This window comes from Oncorhynchus kisutch, unplaced genomic scaffold (genome assembly GCF_002021735.2).
Source record: "Oncorhynchus kisutch isolate 150728-3 unplaced genomic scaffold, Okis_V2 scaffold722, whole genome shotgun sequence".
Lineage (NCBI taxonomy): Eukaryota > Metazoa > Chordata > Actinopteri > Salmoniformes > Salmonidae > Oncorhynchus > Oncorhynchus kisutch.
The window spans coordinates 128,302-145,611 of NW_022262667.1; the positions used below are offsets into that span (position 1 = coordinate 128,302).

Here is a 17,310-nt window from a genome sequence, read left to right on the forward strand (position 1 = left end):
AAGAGGTGGCCCAGTAAACACCACCCAGACCCTGTGTTGAGGCAGAAAGAGGCGGCCCAGTGAACACCACAGGTGTCTTCTCTTCACGGCCGGGCCCTTCTCCATTGACAAGCCCAACGTTTCCTGCTGCTGAGAGCTCATTAGGCCACAGGCTACGTCACAAATGGCATCTTATTCTCTATGCAGTGCACACTGGGCCTTGGTCAAAAGTAGTGCACTATTTAGGAAATGATATGGTGCCTTTTGGGACACACAAACAGGGAAAGGGGACAGTTTTTTTTTTGTCTGTGTTCAACAACATGTGTGAACATGACATACTAGTCATGCTATCATGCCATGTCCAGGTGTAGCTACTAGCCAGGGGTCAGGGGTCAGGGTGAGTCACGTGATCAGTCCATCTGTCCCTTTCCTTCCTGTTGCAGTTTGACAATAAGGTTCTGCTTGTATCTCAAATGGCTAACTGTTCCCTATGTAGTGGCCCACACACACACACACACACACACACACACACACACACACACACACCCCTGATCAGTAGCAGTGCACAACATAAAGGACAGGGCTCCATTAGGGACAGAGTGTGTTCTATTGTTGGATCACAGCGTGGTGTCACTCTGCCAGCCTGGACCAGACCAGCAGAGCCCAGTAGGGGCTGAGGGCCTGAAAGACTGTCTGGCAATTAGTTTGTTCCCCTCCTGCCAGGCCAGGGCAGGGGACAAGCTCCCGCTACGCTGGCTGATCCAACCAGACCTCAGGGTTTAAATAGGATTCTGAAGAGAACAAATACTGTTTGAATCCAGGTTTGTAGCCAACACAGGCGGGGAACAGAGGCCAGGCTAGGTAGGCCTCCTGAAGACTGGCAGGACTAATGCAGACTGGCAGTCCTCCTGAAGACTGGCAGGACTAATGCGGACAGGGTTCCTGAAGACAGGCAGGACTAATGTAGACTGGCAGGACTAATGTAGACTGGCAGGACTAATGCAGACTGGCAGGACTAATGAAGACTGGCAGGACGAATGCAGACTGGCAGGACTAATGCAGACTGACATGACAAATGCAGACTGACGGGACTAATGCAGACTGACTTGACTAATACAGACTGGCATCCTGCAGACTGACAGGACTAATGCAGACTGACAGGGCTAATGCAGACTGGCAGGACTAATGCAGACTGACAGGACTAATGCAGACTGACTTGACTAATGCAGACTGGCATCCTGCAGACTGACAGGACGAATGGAGACTGGCAGGACTAATGCAGACTGACAGGACGAATGGAGACTGGCAGGACTAATGCAGACTGACAGGACTAATGCAGACTGACAGGACTAATGCAGACTGACATGGCTAATGCAGACAGGGTTCCTGCAGACTGGCAGGTCTAATGCAGACAGGCCTCCTGCAGACTGGCAGGACTAATGCAGACTGGCAGGACTAATGCAGACAGGTTTCCTGAAGACTGGCAGGACTAATGTAGGCAGACCTCCTGCAGACTGGCCGGAATAATGCAGATGGACAGGACTAATGCAGACTGACTTGACTATTGCAGACTGACATGACTAATACAGACTGACATGACTAATGCTGACTGGCAGGACTAATGCAGACTGACAGGACTAATGCAGACTGACAGGACTAATGCAGACTGGCAGGACTAATGCAGACTGGAAGGACTAATGCAGACAGTCCTCCTGGAGACTGGCAGGACTAATGCAGACTGGCAGGACTAATGCAGGGACAAGTCAGGGACAAGGCAGGGCTGAGGGAAACAGGAAGTCAGGGACAAGGCAGGGCTGAGGGAAACAGGGAGTCAGGGACAAGGCAGGGCTGATGGAAACAGGGAGTCAGGGGCAAGGCAGGGCTGATGGAAACAGGGAGTCAGGGACAAGGCAGGGCTGAGGGAAACAGGGAGTCAGGGACAAGGCAGGGCTGAGGGAAACAGGGAGTCAGGGACAAGGCAGGGCTGAGGGAAACAGGCTGTTACAGGGACAAGGCGTGGCTGAGGGAAACAGGAAGTCAGGGACAAGGCAGGGCTGAGGGAAACAGGAAGTCAGGGACAAGGCAGGGCTGAGGGAAACAGGAAGTCAGGGACAAGGCAGGGCTGAGGGAAGCATGGAGTCAGGGACAAAGCAGGGCTGAGGGAAACAGGCTGTTACAGGGACAAGGCAGGGCTGAGGGAAACAGGAAGTCAGGGACAAGGCAGGGCTGAGGGAAACAGGAAGTCAGGGACAAGGCAGGGCTGAGGGAAGCAGGGAGTCAGGGACAAGGCAGGGCTGAGGGAAACAGGAAGTCAGGGACAAGGCAGGGCTGAGGGAAACAGGGAGTCAGGGACAAGGCTGGGCTGAGGGAAACAGAGAGTCAGGGACAAGGCAGGGCTGAGGGAAACAGGGAGTCAGGGACAAGGCAGGGCTGAGGGAAACAGGGAGTCAGGGACAAGGCAGGGCTGAGGGAAACAGGGAGTCAGGGACAAGGCTGGGCTGAGGGAAACAGAGAGTCAGGGACAAGGCAGGGCTGAGGGAAACAGGGAGTCAGGGACAAGGCAGGGCTGAGGGAAACAGGGAGTCAGGGACAAGGCAGGGCTGAGGGAAACAGGGAGTCAGGGACAAGGCAGGGCTGAGGGAAACAGGGAGTCAGGGACAAGGCTGGGCTGAGGGAAACAGAGAGTCAGGGACAAGGCATGGCTGAGGGAAACAGGGTGTCAGGGACAAGGCAGGGCTGAGGGAAACAGAGAGTCAGGGACAAGGCAGGGCTGAGTGAAACAGGGAGTCAGGGACAAGGCAGGGCTGAGGGAAACAGGGAGTCAGGGACAAGGCAGGGCTGAGGGAAACAGGCTGTTACAGGGACAAGGCAGGGCTGAGGGAAACAGGGAGTCAGGGACAAGGCAGGGCTGAGGGAAACAGGCTGTTACAGGGACAAGGCTGGGCTGAGGGAAACAGGCTGTTACAGGGACAAGGCAGGGCTGAGGGAAACAGGAAGTCAGGGACAAGGCAGGGCTGAGGGAAACAGGAAGTCAGGGACAAGGCAGGGCTGAGGAAAACAGGAAGTCAGGGACAAGGCAGGGCTGAGGGAAACAGGAAGTCAGGGACAAGGCAGGGCTGAGGGAGTCAAGGACAAGGCAGGGCTGAGGGAGTCAAGGACAAGGCAGGGCTGAGAGAAACAGGCTGTTACAGGGCCTCTGAGTGGGCTGCAGCCGGGAGGAGAGACCTTGACCCTGGGAACTTTGGTGAGCGAGATAAGAGACTTCCTGAGATCTACTTCCTAACAACGCTTAGCGAGTAGAGATGTGAGGAGGACGGTAAACTCCCCAGATATGTTCTCTGAAGATGCAAGGACCAGGTCTTAAAATGTCTTCTTAGATCCTGATGAAGGCTGTTGTAGCTGGAACTGTATTGAACAGGTCGTATAATGCCTTCTGTCACAGATCACTAGGTTTCTGATATACAGTACTTTAATAAACACCATTAAACAGATATATCAATGATCACACAAAACCAACAGTGTGTGAAGGTTCTCTTCTCTCTCCTGCTCTCCCTCGCTCTCTCTCTCTCTCTCTCTCTCTCCCCGATAGCTCTCTCTCCCTCTCCCTCTCCCTCTCTCGCTTCTCTCTCTCTCTCTCTCTCTCTCTCTCTCTCTCTCTCTCTCTCTCTCTCTCTCTCTCTCTCTCTCTCTCTCTCTCTCTCTCTCTTTCCCTCCTTCTCTTAGCTCTCTCTCTCCCTCTCTCCCTTAGCTCTCTCTCTCTCTTCCTTAGCTCTCTCTCGCTCCCTCTCTCCCTTTGCTCTCTCTCTCTCCCTCTCTCCCTTAGCTCTCTCTCTCCCTCTCTCCCTTAGCTCTCTCTCTCTCCCTCTCTCCCATAGCTCTCTCTCTCTCCCTCTCTCCCATAGCTCTCTCTCTCTGTCTCCCTCTCTCCCTTAGCTCTCTCTCTCTCTCTGTCTCCCTCTCTCCCTTAGCTCTCTCTCTCCCTCTCTCCCATAGCTCTCTCTCTCTCTCTGTCTCCCTCTCTCCCTTAGCTCTCTCTCTCTCTTCCTTAGCTCTCTCTCTCTCCCTTAGCTCTCTCTCTCTCTCCCTTAGCTCTCTCTCTCTCCCTTAGCTCTCTCTCTCTCCCTCTCTCCCATAGCTCTCTCTCTCTCTCTCTCTCCCTTAGCTCTCTCTCTCTCCCTCTCTCCCATAGTTCTCTCTCTCTGTCTCCCTCTCTCCCTTAGCTCTCTCTCTCTCTCTCTCTGTCTCCCTCTCTCCCTTAGCTCTCTCTCTCTCCCTCTCTCCCATAGCTCTCTCTCTCTGTCTCCCTCTCTCCCTTAGCTCTCTCTCTCTCTTCCTTAGCTCTCTCTCTCTCCCTCTCTCCCTTAGCTCTCTCTCTCTCTCCCTTAGCTCTCTCTCTCTCCCATAGCTCTCTCTCTCTCTCTGTCTCCCTCTCTCCCTTAGCTCTCTCTCTCTCTCTCTGTCTCCCTCTCTCCCATAGCTCTCTCTCTCTCTCTCTGTCTCCCTCTCTCCCTTAGCTCTCTCTCTCTCTCTCTCTCTGTCTCCCTCTCTCCCTTAGTTCTCTCTCTCTCTCTCCCATAGCTCTCTCTCTCTCCCTCTCTCCCTTAGCTCTCTCTCTCTCTCTCTCTCTCTCTCTCTCTCTCTCTCTCTCTCTCTCTCTCTCTCTCTGCTAATGAGTAACTGATATGACAGAGTGATAGTCAGCATGGAAGGAGGGATATGGAAATAAACCTCCCTGACTCTTGATACCCTTAATAGTGTTGATGAAACATCTGTCGTGTGTTTTAACTCAGCAGCCTGTTGTCATGGATATTATTTGACTGGGCACCAGAGGAGTAATGCTGTGTGGCTCTTTCAAGGTCTCCTAAATCTAATGGGATTAAATGAATCCTATTGAATTAAAAGCAGATGGTCACTGCTACCCCCCCCCCCCCCCCCACGGAACTGTCCCGACCCCCCTACCCCCTCCTATAGGACTGTCCTCTGAACCCCTTACCCCCCACGGAACTGTCCCCCTCCAGCCAACACTACAGAACCCCAGTACAGACTATAGAACCCCTCCACCACAACAACAACAGAACCCCAGGACAGACTATAGAACCCCTCCACCACAACAACAACAGAACCCCAGGACAGACTATAGAACCCCTCCACAACAACAACAACAGAACCCCAGGACAGACTATAGAACCCCTCCACCACAACAACAACAGAACCCCAGTACAGACTATAGAACCCCTCCACAACAACAACAACAGAACCCCAGGACAGACTATAGAACCCCTCCACAACAACAACAGAACCCCAGGACAGACTATAGAACCCCTCCACAACAACAACAACAGAACCCCAGTACAGACTATAGAACCCCTCCACAACAACAACAACAGAATCCCAGTACCGACTATAGAACCCCTCCACCACAACAACAACAGAACCCCAGGACAGACTATAGAACCCCTCCACCACAACAACAACAGAACCCCAGTACAGACTATAGAACCCCTCCACCACAACAACAACAGAACCCCAGTACAGACTATAGAACCCCTCCACAACAACAACAACAGAACCCCAGTACAGACTATAGAACCCCTCCACAACAACAACAACAACAGAACCCCAGGACAGACTATAGAACCCCTCCACAACAACAACAGAACCCCAGTACAGACTATAGAACCCCTCCACCACAACAACAACAGAACCCCAGTACAGACTATAGAACCCCTCCACAACAACAACAACAGAACCCCAGGACAGACTATAGAACCCATCCACCACAACAACAACAACAGAACCCCAGTACAGACTATAGAACCCCTCCACAACAACAACAACAACAGAACCCCAGTACAGACTATAGAACCCCTCCACAACAACAACAGAACCCCAGGACAGACTATAGAACCCCTCCACAACAACAGAACCCCAGGACAGACTATAGAACCCCTCCACAACAACAACAGAACCCCAGTACAGACTATAGAACCCCTCCACAACAACAACAACAGAAAACCTAGATAAAAATCACCTCTGACAAAACATCTTCTTGCGTTGTCTTCGATTGGCTAATGATTTCCTAAATATAAAAAAGGAATTCATTTGATCTGGCCATTATCTTTGCCTGGTCCTGATGCTGTGTTGGTCTTCATACCCGTCCTGCTGTTCTGACAACACCACAGTAACATCAGTTAATAACACCATGTCCTCATGTGTTTGGTGAGTTACAGACAGGAGCCTATTGGTCGTTATGATACTAGGTTACTTGGCAAATCCCTGTTATGGAGAACAATGGGTTGTAATCCCAAATGGCACCCTATTCCTTATATAGTGCACTACTTTCGACCAGGACCCATAGAGCTCTGGTCAAAAGTAGTGCACTGTATAGGGAATAGGGTGCGATTTGGGACTACTGGTTGAAAACAGAAAACAATCTCCTTCCTCTGGATGTTAAGAGTTATGTTCCATCCAGCTGGAACCAGATGGGTCCTACTGGCTGTGGATGTTAAGGTGTTGTTGCATCCAGCTGAAACCAGATGGGTCCTACTGGCTGTGGATGTTAAGGTGTTGTTGCATCCAGCTGGAACCAGATGGGTCCGACTGGCTGTGGATGTTAAGGTGTTGTTGCATCCAGCTGAAACCAGATGGGTCCGACTGGCTGTGGATGTTAAGAGTTTATGTTGCATCCAGCTGGAACCAGATGGGTCCGACTGGCTGTGGATGTTAAGGTGTTGTTGCATCCAGCTGGAACCAGATGGGTCCGACTGGCTGTGGATGTTAAGGTGTTGTTGCATCCAGCTGAAACCAGATGGGTCCTACTGGCTGTGGATGTTAAGGTGTTGTTGCATCCAGCTGAAACCAGATGGGTCCGACTGGCTGTGGATGTTAAGGTGTTGTTACATCCAGCTGGAACCAGATGGGTCCTACTGGCTGTGGATGTTAAGGTGTTGTTACATCCAGCTGGAACCAGATGGGTCCTACTGGCTGTGGATGTTAAGGTGTTGTTGCATCCAGCTGAAACCAGATGGGTCTGACTGGCTGTGGATGTTAAGGTGTTGTTACATCCAGCTGGAACCAGATGGGTCCTACTGGCTGTGGATGTTAAGGTGTTGTTACATCCAGCTGGAACCAGATGGGTCCTACTGGCTGTGGATGTTAAGGTGTTGTTACATCCAGCTGGAACCAGATGGGTCCTACTGGCTGTGGATGTTAAGGTGTTGTTACATCCAGCTGAAACCAGATGGGTCCTACTGGCTGTGGATGTTAAGGTGTTGTTACATCCAGTTGGAACCAGATGGGTCCTACTGGCTGTGGATGTTAAGGTGTTGTTGCATCCAGCTGAAACCAGATGGGTCCGACTGGCTGGAACCAGATGGGTCCTACTGGCTGTGGATGTTAAGGGTTTATGTTGCATCCAGCTGAAACCAGATGGGTCCGACTGGCTGAAACCAGATGGGTCCTACTGGCTGGAACCAGATGGGTCCTACTGGCTGTGGATGTTAAGGTGTTGTTGCATCCAGCTGAAACCAGATGGGTCCGACTGGCTGTGGATGTTAAGGTGTTGTTACATCCAGCTGGAACCAGATGGGTCCGACTGGCTGTGGATGTTAAGGTGTTTTTGCATCCAGCTGAAACCAGATGGGTGCGACTGGCTGTGGATGTTAAGGGTTTATGTTGCGTCCAGCTGAAACCAGATGGGTCCTACTGGCTGTGGATGTTAAGAGTTTATGTTGCGTCCAGCTGGAACCAGATGGGTCCTACTGGCTGGAACCAGATGGGTCCGACTGGCTGTGGATGTTAAGGTGTTGTTGCATCCAGCTGAAACCAGATGGGTCCTACTGGCTGTGGATGTTAAGGTGTTGTTGCGTCCAGCTGAAACCAGATGGGTCCTACTGGCTGTGGATGTTAAGGGTTTATGTTGCATCCAGCTGAAACCAGATGGGTCCTACTGGCTGTGGATGTTAAGAGTTTATGTTGCATCCAGCTGGAACCAGATGGGTCCGACTGGCTGTGGATGTTAAGGTGTTGTTGTATCCAGCTGAAACCAGATGGGTCCGACTGGCTGTGGATGTTAAGGTGTTGTTGCATCCAGCTGAAACCAGATGGGTCCTACTGGCTGTGGATGTTAAGGGTTTATGTTGCATCCAGCTGAAACAAGATGGGTCCTACTGGCTGTGGATGTTAAGAGTTTATGTTGCATCCAGCTGGAACCAGATGGGTCCGACTGGCTGTGGATGTTAAGGTGTTGTTGCATCCAGCTGAAACCAGATGGGTCCGACTGGCTGTGGATGTTAAGGGTTTATGTTGCGTCCAGCTGAAACCAGATGGGTCCTACTGGCTGTGGAGGTTAAGGGTTTATGTTGCATCCAGCTGGAACCAGATGGGTCCGACTGGCTGTGGATGTTAAGGTGTTGTTACATCCAGCTGGAACCAGATGGGTCCTACTGGCTGTGGATGTTAAGGGTTTATGTTGCATCCAGCTGAAACAAGATGGGTCCGACTGGCTGAAACCAGATGGGTCCGACTGGCTGTGGATGTTAAGGTGTTGTTACATCCAGCTGGAACCAGATGGGTCCTACTGGCTGTGGATGTTAAGAGTTTATGTTGCACCCAGCTGGAACCAGATGGGTCCTACTGGCTGTGGATGTTAAGGTGTTGTTGCATCCAGCTGAAACCAGATGGGTCCGACTGGCTGTGGATGCTAAGGGTTTATGTTGCATCCAGCTGGAACCAGATGGGTCCGACTGGCTGTGGATGTTAAGGTGTTGTTACATCCAGCTGGAACCAGATGGGTCCGACTGGCTGTGGATGTTAAGGTGTTGTTGCATCCAGCTGGAACCAGATGGGTCCGACTGGCTGTGGATGTTAAGGTGTTGTTACATCCAGCTAGAACCAGATGGGTCCTACTGGCTGTGGATGTTAAGGTGTTGTTGCATCCAGCTGAAACCAGATGGGTCCTACTGGCTGTGGATGTTAAGGTGTTGTTGCGTCCAGCTGGAACCAGATGGGTCCGACTGGCTGTGGATGTTAAGGTGTTGTTGCGTCCAGCTGAAACCAGATGGGTCCTGACTGGCTGAAACCAGATGGGTCCTACTGGCTGTGGATGTTAAGGTGTTGTTGCATCCAGCTGAAACCAGATGGGTCCTACTGGCTGTGGATGTTAAGGTGTTGTTGCGTCCAGCTGGAACCAGATGGGTCCGACTGGCTGTGGATGTTAAGGTGTTGTTGCGTCCAGCTGAAACCAGATGGGTCCGACTGGCTGTGGATGTTAAGGTGTTGTTGCGTCCAGCTGAAACCAGATGGGTCCGACTGGCTGTGGATGTTAAGGTGTTGTTACATCCAGCTGGAACCAGATGGGTCCTACTGGCTGTGGATGTTAAGGTGTTGTTACATCCAACTGGAACCAGATGGGTCCGACTGGCTGTGGATGTTAAGGTGTTGTTACAGCAACACGGCCATCTCAGCCGGGGGGGGGCGGGTTATATTGGTCCTATTTCAACTCTGTATTAATATGTGTGAGTTTGGAAATGTGTCTTCTGCGTATCCCAAGTCCCCTGGAGACACCCGGCGATAGTGGAGGTCACGGTCATCTCAGCCTGAGTGTTCAGCAGCTCTCTGTGTGGTCCTGGTCTGGTTCAACCAGAAACAGTCTGTGGTTCATTTACCATTCTGACAGTCACTCACCATTATGGCAAAGTTGGGCATCTTGATATATGGAAAACAGATTGAATTACTTGAATAACTTGAAGTTGTCATGAACATTAGTTAGTTTGGCTTTGAAGCATTAGCTTAATCATCTCTCCTCCCCTTTCCTCTCCAGTGCTCTCCTGTCCTGTTCTCTCCAGTCCTTTCCTCTCCAGTGCTCTCCTGTCCTGTTCTCTCCTGTCCTTTCCTCTCCAGTGCTCTCCTGTCCTGTTCTCTCCTGTCCTTTCCTCTCCAGTGCTCTCCTGTCCTGTTCTCTCCTGTCCTTTCCTCTCCTGTCCTGTTCTCTCCTGTCCTTTCCTCTCCTGTCCTGTCCTCTCCTGTCCTCTCCTTTCCTCTCTTCTCCTGTCCTCTCCTGTCCTCTCCTTGCCTCTCCTGTCCTGTCTTCTCCTGTCCTCTCCTCTCCACTCCTGTCCTCTGTTCCTGTCCTCTCCTGTCCCCTCCTGTCCTGTCTTCTCCTGTCCTGTCCTTTCCTGTCCTGTCTTCTCCTCTCCTGTCCTGTTCTCTCCTGTCCCCTCCTGTCCTCTCCTGTCCTGTCTTCTAATGTCGTGTCTTCTCCTGTCCTCTCCAGTCCTGTCTTCTCCTGTCCTCTCCTGTCTTCTCCTGTCCTCTCCTGTCCTCTCCAGTGCTCTCCTGTTCTCTCCTCTCCCGTCCTCTCCTGTCTTCTCCAGTGCTCTTGTCCTGTCCTCTCCTGTCCTCTCCTGTCCTCCTCTCCTGTCCTCTCTTTTCCCCTCCTGTCCTCTACGGTCCTCTCTGTTTGACAGAAAATTGAATGACAGTGAGTAAGAGGTTGTGTTGTGTGTGGGCAGCAGAAGTCTGGCCATCAACAGGTTCTGACTGTTCTGTTCCCCAGATGAGATGAGTCATCTATCATCATCTATCATTCAATCTATCTCTCAGTCTTCTGTTGAACAGCCCTGCAACCTCCACTACAGAAAAAACTATAATAAACTAGATGTTATTTTAAATGGTTTTTCTCTGTTTCCTCCACAGTGGATGTAATGTGCTGTGAGGTTAAAGGTTGAAGAGCGGCCGGCCACTCGCTCTCGAGCTCCTCCTGAAACCAACCACCTGGAGTCATTAACAGGTACATGATGGTATGGCGCCAGTTCTGTTGCTTTGCAATCAACACCTACAACTATAGCTGATATACAGTCTATATACCATCAACACCTACAACTATAGCTGATATACAGTCCATATACCATCAACACCTACAACTATAGCTGATATACAGTCTATATACCATCAACACCTACAACTATAGCTGATATACAGTCCATATACCATCAACACCTAAACAACTATATAAAGTCAACAGGTGTAGTAGACCTCACAGTGAAATGCTGAATACAACAGGTGTAGTAGGACCTCACAGTGAAATGCTGAATACAACAGGTGTAGTAGACCTTACAGTGAAATGCTGAATACAACAGGTGTAGTAGACCTCACAGTGAAATGCTGAATACAACAGGTGTAGTAGACCTTAGAGTGAAATGCTGAATACAACAGGTGTAGTAGACCTAACAGTGAAATGCTGAATACAACAGGTGTAGTAGACCTTAGAGTGAAATGCTGAATACAACAGGTGTAGTAGACCTAACAGTGAAATGCTGAATACAACAGGTGTAGTAGACCTTAGAGTGAAATGCTGAATACAACAGGTGTAGTAGACCTTACAGTGAAATGCTGAATACAACAGGTGTAGTAGACCTAACAGTGAAATGCTGAATACAACAGGTGTAGTAGACCTCACAATGAAATGATGAATACAACAGGTGTAGTAGACCTTACAGTGAAATGATGAATACAACAGGTGTAGTAGACCTTACAGTGAAATGCTGAATACAACAGGTGTAGTAGACCTTAGAGTGAAATGCTGAATACAACAGGTGTAGTAGACCTAACAGTGAAATGCTGAATACAACAGGTGTAGTAGACCTCACAGTGAAATGCTGAATACAACAGGTGTAGACCTTAGAGTGAAATGCTGAATACAACAGGTGTAGATAGACCTTAGAGTGAAATGCTGAATACAACAGGTGTAGTAGACCTTACAGTGAAATGCTGAATACAACAGGTGTAGTAGACCTTAGAGTGAAATGCTGAATACAACAGGTGTAGTAGACCTAACAGTGAAATGCTGAATACAACAGGTGTAGACCTTAGAGTGAAATGCTGAATACAACAGGTGTAGTAGACCTTACAGTGAAATGCTGAATACAACAGGTGTAGTAGACCTAACAGTGAAATGCTGAATACAACAGGTGTAGTAGACCTCACAGTGAAATGCTGAATACAACAGGTGTAGTAGACCTATCAGTGAAATGCTGAATACAACAGGTGTAGTAGACCTTACAGTGAAATGCTGAATACAACAGGTGTAGTAGACCTCACAGTGAAATGCTGAATACAACAGGTGTAGTAGACCTCACAGTGAAATGCTGAATACAACAGGTGTAGTAGACCTAACAGTGAAATGCTGAATACAACAGGTGTAGTAGACCTAACAGTGAAATGCTGAATACAACAGGTGTAGTAGACCTTACAGTGAAATGCTGAATACAACAGGTGTAGTAGACCTTACAGTGAAATGCTGAATACAACAGGTGTAGTAGACCTAACAGTGAAATGCTGAATACAACAGGTGTAGTAGACCTCACAATGAAATGATGAATACAACAGGTGTAGTAGACCTTACAGTGAAATGCTGAATACAACAGGTGTAGTAGACCTTACAGTGAAATGCTGAATACAACAGGTGTAGTAGACCTTACAGTGAAATGATGAATACAACAGGTGTAGTAGACCTCACAGTGAAATGCTGAATACAACAGGTGTAGTAGACCTTACAGTGAAATGATTACTTACAAGCCCCTAACCAACAATGCAGCTAAAAAAATTGTCAATGTGGAGGCTATATACAGGGTGTTACGGTACAGAGTCAATGTGGAGGCTATATACAGGGTATTACGGTACAGAGTCAATGTGGAGGCTATATACAGGGTATTACGGTACTGAGTCAATGTGGAGGCTATATACAGGTGGTACCGGTACAGAGTCAATGTGGAGGCTATATACAGGGTATTACGGTACAGAGTCAATGTGGAGGCTATATACAGGGTATTACGGTACTGAGTCAATGTGGAGGCTATATACAGGGTGTTACGGTACAGAGTCAATGTGGAGGCTATATACAGGGTATTACAGTACAGAGTCAATGTGGAGGCTATATACAGGGTATTACGGTACTGAGTCAATGTGGAGGCTATATACAGGGTGTTACGGTACAGAGTCAATGTGGAGGCTATATACAGGGTATTACGGTACTGAGTCAATGTGGAGGCTATATACAGGGTATTACGGTACAGAGTCAATGTGGAGGCTATATACAGGGTGTTACGGTACAGAGTCAATGTGGAGGTTATATACAGGGTATTACGGTACAGAGTCAATGTGGAGGCTATATACAGGGTGTTACGGTACAGAGTCAATGTGGAGGCTATATACAGGGTGTTACGGTACAGAGTCAATGTGGAGGCTATATACAGGGTGTTACGGTACAGAGTCAATGTGGAGGCTATATACAGGGTGTTACGGTACAGAGTCAATGTGGAGGTTATATACAGGGTATTACGGTACAGAGTCAATGTGGAGGCTATATACAGGGTGTTACGGTACAGAGTCAATGTGGAGGCTATATACAGGGTGTTACGGTACAGAGTCAATGTGGAGGCTATATACAGGATGTTACGGTACAGAGTCAATGTGGAGGCTATATACAGGGTGTTACGGTACAGAGTCAATGTGGAGGCTATATACAGGGTGTTACGGTACAGAGTCAATGTGGAGGCTATATACAGGGTGTTACGGTACAGAGTCAATGTGGAGGCTATATACAGGGTGTTACGGTACAGAGTCAATGTGGAGGCTATATACAGGGTATTACGGTACAGAGTCAATGTGGAGGCTATATACAGGGTATTACGGTACAGAGTCAATGTGGAGGCTATATACAGGGTATTACGGTACAGACTCAATGTGGAGGCTATATACAGGGTGTTACGGTACAGAGTCAATGTGGAGGCTATATACAGGGTGTTACGGTACAGAGTCAATGTGGAGGCTATATACAGGGTGTTACGGTACAGAGTCAATGTGGAGGCTATATACAGGGTGTTACGGTACAGAGTCAATGTGGAGGCTATATACAGGGTGTTACGGTACAGAGTCAATGTGGAGGCTATATACAGGGTGTTACGGTACAGAGTCAATGTGGAGGCTATATACAGGGTGTTACGGTACAGAGTCAATGTGGAGGCTATATACAGGGTGTTACGGTACAGAGTCAATGTGGAGGCTATATACAGGGTGTTACGGTACAGAGTCAATGTGGAGGCTATATACAGGGTGTTACGGTACAGAGTTAATGTGGAGGCTATATACAGGGGGTACTGGTACAGAGTCAATGTGGAGGCTATATACAGGGTATTACGGTACAGAGTCAATGTGGAGGCTATATACAGGGTGTTACGGTACAGAGTCAATGTGGAGGCTATATACAGGGTATTACGGTACAGAGTCAATGTGGAGGCTATATACAGGGTGTTACGGTACAGAGTCAATGTGGAGGCTATATACAGGGTATTACGGTACAGAGTCAATGTGGAGGCTATATACAGGGTGTTACGGTACAGAGTCAATGTGGAGTCTATATACAGGGTGTTACGGTACAGAGTCAATGTGGAGGCTATATACAGGGGGTACCTGTACAGAGTCAATGTGGAGGTTATATACAGGGGGTACCTGTACAGAGTCAATGTGGAGGCTATATACAGGGGGTACCTGTACAGAGTCAATGTGGATACTATATACAGGGGGTACCAGTACAGAGTCAATGTGGATACTATATACAGGGGGTACCAGTACAGAGTCAATGTGGAGGCTATATACAGGGGGTACCTGTACAGAGTCAATATGGATACTATATACAGGGGGTACCAGTACAGAGTCAATGTGGAGGCTATATACAGGGGGTACCTGTACAGAGTCAATGTGGAGGTTATATACAGGGGGTACCTGTACAGAGTCAATGTGGAGACTATATACAGGGGGTACCTGTACAGAGTCAATGTGGATACTATATACAGGGGGTACCTGTACAGAGTCAATGTGGAGGCTATATACAGGGGGTACCTGTACAGAGTCAATGTGGAGACTATATACAGGGGGTACCTGTACAGAGTCAATGTGGAGACTATATACAGGGGTACCTGTACAGAGTCAATGTGGATACTATATACAGGGGGTACCTGTACAGAGTCAATGTGGAGACTATATACAGGGTGTACCGGTACAGAGTCAATGTGGAGGCTATATACAGGGGTACCTGTACAGAGTCAATGTGGATACTATATACAGGGGGTACCTGTACAGAGTCAATGTGAAGGCTATATACAGGGTGTTACGGTACAGAGTCAATGTGGATACTATTTACAAGGGGTACCGGTACAGAGTCAATGTGGAGGCTATATACAGGGGGTACCGGTACAGAGTCAATGTGGAGGCTATATACAGGGGGTACCGGTACAGAGTCAATGTGGAGGCTATATACAGGGTATTACGGTACAGAGTCAATGTGGAGGCTATATACAGGGTATTACGGTACAGAGTCAATGTGGAGGCTATATACAGGGTATTACGGTACAGAGTCAATGTGGAGGCTATATACAGGGGGTACCGGTACAGAGTCAATGTGGATGCTATATACAGGGTGTTACGGTACAGAGTCAATATACAGGGGGTACCGGTACAGAGTCAATGTGCGGGGGCACCGGTTAGTTGAGGGAGAGTTATTAAAGTGACTTTGTATAACAACAGAGAGTAGCAGCGGTATAAAAGAAGAAGGGGGGGAATGCAAATAGTCTGGGTGGCAATTTGATTAGATGTTCAGGAGTCTTATGGCTTGGGGGGTAGAAGCTGTTTAGAAGCCGCTTTGTCCTAGACTTCGCGCTCCGGTACCGCTTGCCGTGCAGTAGCAGAGAGAACTGTCTATGACTGGGGTGGCTGGGGTCTTTGACATTTTTAGGGGCTTCCTCTGACACCGCCTGGTATAGAGGTCCTGGATGGCAGGAAGCTTGGCCCCAGTGATGTACTGGGCCGTATGCATTACCCTCTGTAATGCCTTGCGGTCGGAGGCCGAGCAGTTTCCATACCAGGCATTAATGTAACCAGGATGCTCTCGATGGTGCAGCTGTAGAACCTTTTGAGAATCTGAGGACCCGTGACAAATTTTTTCAGTCTCCTGAGGGGGAATAGGTTTTGTCGTGCCCTCTTCACGGCTGTCTTGGTGTGCTTGGACCATGTTAGTTTGTTAGTGATGTGAACACCAAGAAACTTGAAGCTCTCAACCTGCTCCACTACAGCTCCGTCAATGAGAATGTGGGCGTGCTCTGTCCTCTTTTTCCTGTATTCCATAATCTTCTCCTTTGTCTGACTGACGTTGAGGGAGAAGTTGTTGTCCCGGCACCACACGGCCAGGTCTCTGACCTCCTCCCATAGGCTGTCTCGTCATTGTCGGTGATCAGGCCTACCACTGTTGTGTCATCTGCAAACTTGATGGTGTTGCAGTCATGAGTGAACAGGGAGTACAGGGAGACTGAGCGCACACCCGAGGGGCCCACGTGTTGATGATCAGCGTGGTGGATGTGTTGTACCTACCCTTACCACCTGGGGGCGGCCCGTCAGGAAGTCCAGGATCCAGTTGCAGAGGGAGGTGTTTAGTCCCAGGGTCCTTAGCTTAGTGATGAGCTTTGAGGGCACTATGGTGTTGAACACTGAGCTGTTATCAATGAACAGCATTCTTACACATGTGTTCCTTTTGTCCAGGTGGGAAAGGGCAGTGGAGTTTTCATCTATTTTATTTTCCAAAGATTTCACGCAGAATGAAAGGAAGTGGGGGTTTTATTCGATCGCCTACGAATTTTCAGAAAGCAGCCCGCCCTCTGGCCCCTTTTTCTCCACCTCCTCTTCACGTAAATCCCGGGGATCTGGGCCTGTTCCCGGGGTAGCAGTATATATCGTTCACGTCGGGCTCGTCAGACTCATTAAAGGATAAAAAAGGGATTCTGCCAGTTCGTGGTGAGTAGCAGCAGTTCTGATGCCCAGAAGTTATTTTCGGTCATAAGAGACGGTAGCAGCAACATTATGTACAAAATAAATAAAATAAATAAATAAATTAACTAATAAATTACAAACAGAGCAAAGAAACAAACAATTGTTTAGGAAAACGTAAAACGTCAGCCTTGTTCTCCAGCACCATCTTATAACTTATATAGAATCCATATACCATCACGATATCCAATCAACACCTACAACTATAACTTATATACAATCCATATAACATCACCATATCCAATCACCACCTACCACTACCGCTATAGCTATACCAGTACCATTCCTCCTCATCAAATGAAAATAATACAAATTGATCGATTCGTCCATTGATTTCAGTTTCCCACCCCATTCCTACAGGACCTGAGAAATATACCTTCCTGCTTTATAGAGAAGATCAATTCTAAATTCTCATTGATCCAGTCATATATCGTATAGATCACTATCATGTTGCTG

The 17,310-nt window shown here is 48.6% G+C and overlaps 1 protein-coding gene across 3 annotated transcripts in view; it reads left to right on the forward strand.

The window, feature by feature from the left end:
* LOC116361509 (tetraspanin-18) overlaps positions 1–17,310 on the forward strand; it is a 51,454-nt gene that overhangs the window by 11,017 nt on the left and 23,127 nt on the right. For 2 of the 3 annotated variants that reach the window (XM_031815999.1, XM_031816000.1), the window contains exon 2: positions 10,675–10,778. In XM_031815999.1, the coding sequence (XP_031671859.1) occupies positions 10,773–10,778 (6 nt within the window). In that variant the 5' untranslated portion in view covers positions 10,675–10,772. The remainder of the gene's footprint in view (positions 1–10,674; positions 10,779–17,310) is intronic. The other variant, XM_031816001.1, reaches the window with a different exon arrangement.